Source organism: Chrysemys picta, chromosome 1 (genome assembly GCF_011386835.1).
Source record: "Chrysemys picta bellii isolate R12L10 chromosome 1, ASM1138683v2, whole genome shotgun sequence".
Taxonomy (NCBI): Eukaryota; Metazoa; Chordata; order Testudines; family Emydidae; genus Chrysemys; species Chrysemys picta.
The window spans coordinates 311,785,861-311,794,444 of record NC_088791.1 but is presented as its reverse complement, the minus strand read 5'-3'; the positions used below and the strand labels follow the sequence as shown (position 1 = coordinate 311,794,444).

General features: G+C 39.9%; 1 protein-coding gene across 1 annotated transcript; it reads right to left on the bottom strand.

The window, feature by feature from the left end:
- Positions 1 to 4,490: 4,490 nt before the first annotated feature.
- On the bottom strand, positions 4,491 to 8,150 carry AMER2 (APC membrane recruitment protein 2). Its single transcript, XM_005286699.5, has 2 exons — positions 7,232 to 8,150; positions 4,491 to 7,057 (listed from the first exon to the last, which is right to left on the bottom strand). The coding sequence occupies exons 1-2, from the start codon at positions 8,064 to 8,066 to the stop codon at positions 6,177 to 6,179; spliced, it is 1,716 nt and encodes a 571-aa protein (XP_005286756.2). The 5' UTR covers positions 8,067 to 8,150; the 3' UTR covers positions 4,491 to 6,176.
- Positions 8,151 to 8,584: the final 434 nt, after the last annotated feature.

Here is an 8,584-nt window from a genome sequence, read left to right as displayed (position 1 = left end):
AACAGTTCCATTCCCTTTACAAGACAGCTAAAAATATACTACTGTTAACACTGGCTTCAGTAGATCTATTATACTTCCATGAACAAGGAGAGCAGGATTTGGCTCATAGTTTGGGTGAATATATTGTCACTAATTGTAGTGCCAGTACAATGAGCCAACTCATCCTCCTCAATCCACACATGGAGGGAAGCTTCCACATGTGGCGCTCTTTTCTTTCACAAGGAAGGGAAGTTCAGCCACAACTGCTGCATCATGCCCCCCAGCTCCAGACCACCTGGAAAGTGGTGGAGTAGGCTGAGGGAGGAGTGGGCAGGACAGGGGCATAAGAGATGCACATCATCCAGCCTCCTCTCCCACAGAAATTAAACAGAAAAGAAAATGTGTGAGTCCCAAGAGCAACCAAGGGAAGAAAAGCTAAGATACTGGGGAGAGAAGGGGGCTCTCCATGGGGCCAGAGCTGGTTCACAGAGCATCTGGGCAGATGTTCGTGGCCTCTCATGGATCCCCCAAGATCTGCCCATTTTGAGAGTGAGCCCCACAACCTCTTCCACAAGGGACATGCCTCTCCCTTGTGATCAGATCATTTGGGGGTGGGGAGGAGAAGGCATCCTCCACAAGTAAATCCTCACTATGATTTAGGGTGACCAGATGTCCTGATTTTATAGGGACAGTCCCGATTTTTGGATCTTTTTCTTATATAGGCTCCTATTACCCCCCACCTCTAGTCCCAATTTTTCACACTTGCTGTCTGGTCACCCTACTGTGATTTCCTCCCTTCTGCACGGTGTCCCGTGGGCAGGGATTATCTGGGCCTTTGCATTTACTGCCATTAGCGGAGAAATGGTATCAGACTTGTAGCTCTTTCATTCTAAGGTCAGATTTAATTCAAAGCAGATACAACCAATTTTCTTTTATGGGCACATTATACTCTGCATAGAAAAAACAGTTGAAATGGTTTGATGCTGAAATGGTGATCATTTTAACATAGCATAGCCTGAAGTAATAAAAATCTGTGTGGGTCCTTACAAACCAAAACCAACATCTTGTTTTTGCTAAAAACAGATTTTACTGAAACTGCAATTAGAGTTAAAAGGAAAAACATACTGGTTAACAGATTACAAAACACGGGCAGTGACGCAACAGAGCGCACACAGGATTTACTGCACTTGAATGGATCTGGTCCCACGTCTGCCATCACAAGTTAAATTCAGGATGGCAATGATTGCATTAGCTGAAATTTGGACATGCTGAGCATTGGGGTCAAGCCCTGGAATGGCTGTTGTCAAGATGGAAAAACAATGAAAAGATGTGTTTTGCATTTAGATGAGGGGAAATATTAACACACCAATATAGACGATTGCATGGCTAGCTGTATGATCTTAAAATGTTCACCTTTAAACAGAAAGGAAGTGCACATTTAGGGAGCACTTACTAACTGTTGTACTATTCTGCATGGGCAAATGGGTTATGTCAGCGGAATGAACAATTATAAGAAAAATTGCAGCAACTGTCATGTATAATCTGTGCCAAGACTTAGTTCTGCAGCATCCTTCAGCTGGTATCACTTTGTTTTTCCAAGAATTGAGAAGAAGCAGTAGCATTTCGTATCAATGGCCATGAAAATAAATTCCCAGGCCACCTTGCTTAAAATCCTATACTGTTTGCTGTTAGATAACCATTTGTCTTATAAGTGGTTATTGTTGCAGTGAACTGTCTCCTTCATACCATTAACACAATGGAAAGCCTTTTCAAAAAGCAGTCTATTACAGCAGGCAAAAAAGCTTCAGAGTGAAGCCAGATAGCAAAATCAATGGCTCCCGTTGAGGAGCAAGCTCTGGCAGTACCATAAATTTTAGAACCAACTAGAGTTTTGCTTTGCTAAGCAAAAGCTTGGTAATTTGGCTCATCTATACTTTAAGCACTTTCCTGAAAATGCCATCTCATTCAGACATTTTTTGAAGACTTTGGCACAATATTATTTTAGCCTAGATAAATAATTTAGTGAGATTCATTAAAAAATAATCAGGGAATGCATTTCCATAGGATATGTTTACATACAGAATTCTTCAAATTCGGTCCTCAATAATCCTAAATGATGGCATGGATGTTCATAGGGGATGAAGAAGATAATGATGATATATGGAGTAACAGTGAACATGGATTCACCTTATTAGTAGGTGTGTAGTCTCCTCTTAAATTTGTTGCATGTGTTCAAATCCTATTACTGTCAATGTCTCAGTTGCAGACCACACCTATAGCACAGCAAACTTTACTTCTATTGTGACAAAATGAGTCCACAAAAGACAGCATATCATGCTACTAAAAGAAGATCCTCTGATATTTAGGAAAGAAACACATACCACTGAAGATACCATAGGTAACTATAAAATGTTATGCAATATATAGAAATATCCTAGGGACATATAAAATTTACCAGTAGTGACCTGAAAGTGCAAAGAGTATATAAATGCTAAGATGTGGTCTATTAACCTCTTTATGTGTTATGTACAGGGTCATACCTATACAGCATCATCCCAAGCACAATTCTAAACAAAGTGTTCTTTAAGGAATAAAAAACATGACAATATAGAAGAATGGCATCTTTGGGACCTGGAAGATCATTTCTACCTTGATATTTAACAAGGCCATGAAAACATTTGCTTAAACACAATAATGTCATAAATTAGAATGCAAATCACTACAGAATGCCTCCAAGACTATTACCTCTTTATGTTTCAACCCATTAAATCCAGCAAGTCATCAATTTTTCAATCATTAAGCATATCAGTGTCCCTTACATGTGATTTAAAGGAATTAAATGTACATTTAAAGAAAGCCTTTTAAACTGCCTTTTAGTGTTTTGTTTTAAGCCTTGTGTGAAGTTATAACATACAAATATATTTCTATTATAATAAAATAAGTCCTGGTAACTACTACATTTCAGATTATTAATTTTTGAAATAAAAAACATAATTGGTTTTGAATGTTGTGAATAAAAATGTAGAGCTAATTTAAGTGTTAACTTGTGTTTAAGTTTATTTACTCCCACACAATCGCTGCTCTCAATCTGAATCAATGCCACTGTGTTGTTATGGTACAATAATACTGATAACCTACTACACGTTACTTTCCCACTCTCCTTTTAAGGATATGATTGTCCTTTGTACATCGCAAGCAGTCACATGAATCATTAACAGGTTTGCAAAACCTACTTACATTAGGTATAGGGCATAAAGCTTGAGAAAGTGATTAGTACCTAGTCTCTGTAGGACAAAAGAGGCTAGGCAGGTACCCCTCCCACCCTGAGCACTCTTCCCACGTGAAAGCTTCAGACCTCCTTGCCAGAGAGTAGCTGTTTAGATTGTATTTGCCAGCCAGCACGCAGCAAGAGGAGTAAAAAAAGGATGGAAATGAAATACAGAGAGAAAATGAAGGAAAGGCAAAATATTTTAATGGTGGTTGTTGTTAGTTATAAGTGTGAGGGGACTAATCTAAAATTATTCAACTGTTTCTTGCTATATACAGGCCACAATGCAAACAAAATGCATATGAAGAAAAATTGCCACAAACAAGTACTGTATAGGTGGTAGATCATTTCTCCTAGTGTTTTAAATGATGTACAGCTGCTACTATCTACTCTTCTCACTTTAAAGTATGTCACAAGATCACAACATCCTCTCTCCATCTCAACTTTCAGTTCCCTATACAATCCTTCTGTACAATTTGTCCTTAAAACAAAATGGGCAAACATGAATTTTCTGTATAATCATCATGCAAAGAACAACATGATCCTTACAGTCAGATGGGGGGGGGGGGACAGGATGACTGTTAGTTTTATGGCTAGGATTAAAATTCCATGTTCTGTACATTCATCCTTTTGAGAACTGTAGCTTCTAAAAATACAAGCAGAGTCAGGTCAAATGCAAATCCCTTTCTCAGGCAAAGAAAATAATCGCCAACAAGTTTTGAGATAGATTTACTGTATGTCCCCTCAGTCTGTGCATAGGAATGTACATGCCTGGTAGTGTTTGCATGAGAGTGTGTATGTACGAGTGTGCATGTTCATTTGTGTGCCTGTACAGTATATGTATGATTATCCATGCATATGTACAACTTGTGTGTGTGAGTGGATGTGGCTACAGCCATACATATATATATTATGAAGAAATTACATAAAAAATAAACTTCTTTGAAATATATTGAGGTTGTGACACAAACCAATAAAGCCAGGAAATTGAATGGAAAGGATAACTTTTCCTCCTGGACACCACCATTGAGGTTGCGCAAATTAGTATTAAGTAAAGTGACCATTTCAAAGCTAGATCTCAATTTTACCCTTATTAGCTAAATGGGCAACACCCAGTGATACCAATGGGAGCTGCACTCATGTAAATGGAGGAACAACTGAGCTCTTAAAACTGTATTTCCTAGCTTTTCACAGTTCAAGTTACAACCTTAATATTCTTTAAATTTATATTTTGTATATCTAATTTTCTTTTTTATTAAAAGGAGAAGATAAAGCAAACTGTCACGTAAGATTCACTTACATAAATTTAGGATTCTCTTCATAATATTTTTATAATTTTTTTTAAAATGTGTATTTCCAGATTCATTGAAACATCACCTTCATATCACTTGCAGTCTGTTGACTAAATACAGATTTTAAAATATTTTGCAGATGCATAGTATTTACCCATTAGACTTTAATGACCTTTGGAGCTGTTTCAGAATATCATGAAAATATGTCTTTAGGCACATCATAAAATCCCTATGAAATTTCTTTGAAATGTTGTTAATGCCCATGTACAGTAGCCACTTTTCAAAAAACATCTCAGCCATTAACAATTTTTTCATAGCACCCAGGTTGTCTGGCTATTTCCTGGATCACTAACCTACCATGTCTTTTTTCTTTCTTAAAGTAAAATCACTTGGAAGTTATTAAGACTGAAACTGAAAGTCCAAAACTTTCTTTAAATAGCCAAAACTCATTTTATATATTTTAAAAAATAATAATTTAAAAATGTGTCTCTATCCTAGGTTTCTTCTCAGCCAGGTTTGAGCACAGCATAAGTTGTATAAACCCCTGAAAATAGAGGTTTGCAATGGCAATGCTGTCAGAACCTTGGCTCTGGCATGATGAATGTGTCACTCTAATAAAATTAGCATAATAAACTTGTTATTCTGGGGAAGCAAGAGCCCATATAAAACAGAGTTTTGCTCTAGTTTAAGGTACGGTACTTAAAAGAAGTTCCATAATTTTAGAATTGTAAAATTATCTAGCTATAAAAACTAACTTTTGCTTAAACTCTAGATAATACAGACAGACATTTTTATATAAAAAAATTGTAGCATTGAGTAAAACTGTTAAAATATGCCTCTATCTACACATGAAGAGTAATTTATTGTATAAATGTGAAAGTTGTGTATATATTGGCTTTTAGTAAAATGATTCCCTGAACCTGATTTTTATGCATCAGACAAATATTGAAGTAAACATCTGAACTTTGCCAGATGTCTCTGTTATCCATTTATATTGTAACAGATCCAAAACAAAACAGACAAACAAACAAAAATATCTGTTCTAGTTATAGAAATCCACCTAACTCATTAATTAGCTACTGGACACATAAGTTGAGTCTGCTGCTGACCAGCACTGCTGTATGTACATCAGGTAAATAATTACCTGTTGGGTTGTTTGTTTTTTCTTGGCATTTTTCCACATAATTGTAGAGCAGACACCATTTTACAATTTAAGCAAAAACAAAAAACCAGTAAAAGCTAACTGTATTGGAGAATTCCTGTTGTTCATCTCTTTCTGTATTTCTGTCCCCCTGAAGAACTCATGGCACTAATTTGCATTAGGGGAGATGCTCATTTTACGTTCATAATCAAAGTCCAGCTTCCACAAAGGCATGTAAAAGTGACCTCCTAAGTGTTTAGTGCTTCAGAAAAAAGATACAAATTTTTCAAAGTGCTTGAAAAGAATTTGACTATTTTTGTATTTTTATATACTGTATATCAAGAAGAGATTCAGAAGTGCTGGCCCCCAGAATACACTTATGGGGCCCTTTTAGGTGCCTTTCTTTAGGTGCTGCAAACATTTTTATTAGTGTTTTCCTATAAAGACTTTCCCACCTCTAACTCACTGTCCATCTTTGTCTCCAGATCTTGTTCAACTACTTTTTGGCATTGTCCTGGAATGTGGTGGCTTTAACCACCGTTCCCGCTAAACCCCTATTACTGACCCGGCGTACAAGTACTTTAGAAACAGGGATTTTTGTTCTGGGAATCTCACTTTTGGTTGGGTGATGGTGTGCAATGTGATGGCTGTTACTGGCATCTGTTCCATGGCTGGTGGGAAGCGATGTAAGATGTTTAATGCTGATAGGTATCTTGGAGTCCTTGACTGAACCTGCAGGTGTTTTAAGTGAGCATGTGGTTGTTACTGGAGACACAGGTTTGGAGCGTGATACACAGGTGACTTCTTCATCAGAAGGCACCCCTGTGATGTTTTCATCTGTATCAGCATAAAGATCATAGAGGGCATCACCACTGTAGCTGTCCCTGGGGATGCTCTCTTTTTGGACACTATTGCTGCTATCTTCCTCAGGACCAGGAGTAGTGGAATCCCAGTAGCCCTCATCACTGTTTGGGATGCCCTCTGGCTGCTCATATTCCCTGTTCTTCTGATCCTCTTTGTGGTTGAGATGAATCGGAATCTGGTTGAGACCAATGCGTTTCACCATTGAACCATCCTGTGCCCCCTCAACACACTTGGTCTCTTTTTTAATCTCAGATGGTTTTGTCCCTCCTTCTTCTCCTCCCTGGGTCTCTTGGACTTGCTCCTCTGTTTGTGATAACATATCCCAGAACTCCTGAAGGTAGGTGTCATCCACTTGGTCTGGGCTTGCCATCTCTTCTCCTCCTCCCTGGTAGGCCACCATGTTTGGGTTCTTTTTAGAAGTGCCTGGCTTGCTGGCCCCTGGGGTGCTCTTCTCACAGCCGCCACTGCTGCTGCCCACTTCATCCTCCTGGTCTGCAATAATATCTCCACAGCCTGTAAGAGAGTCAAAGCTTTTCAGTGAAGTCACGTCAGCAAACATCAAACAAATACGATCTATCGATTGCTCTGAGGGTGGATCAATAGAGGAAGGGTCAGGGGCTGCTGCCATCTCTTGACCACTAAGACATTCAGGTTCAACAAGGGGAATAGTCTTTATTGGAATGTCACCTGTTATAGCCGTATCCTTCGCAGTCCCAACCTCTTCCACACACGGATCTGGCAGCTCAGGGCGGTTCTCCTCATGTTGGTTTCCAGCGGCAGCAGGATCCTCTCCCTGTATGCTTTTGTTGTTCTGCATTTCCCCAGCATCTCTAACTTCAGGCTCCTCTGCCGTGGCGTGCACATCTCCACTGTGTTTATCACTAGACAATTCAATGCTAATTTCTTCTGTGGCATATTGAGGCTCAGACAAAGGTTTTGGTGCCTCTTCTTTGATGCATTCCAAGCTGGCAGTCAGAGAACCTGACATAATAAGGCTGGATTGAATTTCTGATGTTTCCCCCCTTTCCTCCTTGCCATTTTTATCCTTTTTATGCCATCGCATACTGCTGAAGATCCCTTTCAATCCTTTCTTTTGTCTGCTGCCCGCCCTCTGATCTGCATTCTCTCCCTTGCCATTTTCTGATTTCCCATTCTTCTTCAACAGAGAGAAGAAACTGTGTGACTTAGCCACGGAGCTGTTTGATGAAACATTGAGGCCGGCTACAGTCCTGGTGTTTATATCCCTGTTCAGCTGATCAACACCACCGCCACCTCCAAGGCTCGATTCTTCCTTCTTGCTGCTTTCCAGCACAACATCAGCTAATCCATCGTGAGTCTTGCTCCTCACCATCCCAGCTTTACTCGAGCCTTTCCCATCCCCGCCTTTGTTTTTCACCCCAAATATGCTGGGCATGGTGCCCCCAGATTTCCTCCTCTTAAATAATTTGAAAGCAGTTTTATTAATCTTCCCGGATGGTGGCTCGACTGCCGGAGTCTCGGCACAATCGCAATGCAAGTCCATGTCTGCTGCCTGCCGTGTCCCTGATCCTGCCTCCTTCCCCTCCTGCAGACCCCCACAGATGCCTGATACTGATTTCCCTCACTGACAGCCTCTCTGCCACTGCTGCCTCCTGCTCATCTCCATGGCAACCCAGAGAGGGATAAGCAGCTTTCCTCAGTCATGGGCCTGCGCCAGGCCACTGTCATCCATTCTAAATCAACCTGAGCTGCAACAGCAACACCAATAGAGTTTGCTCCTCACCCCTCCCTAAAAGGGCTTATGTAACTTAACCCATTTCGTGCTGCTGCTCTTCACTATCATGTGTGCAGTGCAAGGTTTATTTTGGATGAAAACAGTGTGTGCTATTTACACATTCCACAATGGCATTTTGGATGCTGAAATTCAGGCTCAGCTCTCACAGTGCAGCACTGCACTGCCCCAAGACTGATAATAATAATCAATACTAATAATGCACATAGCACATTTCATCCCACTATACACACAAAGCATCATTTTATACCACTGCACATCCTGCACAG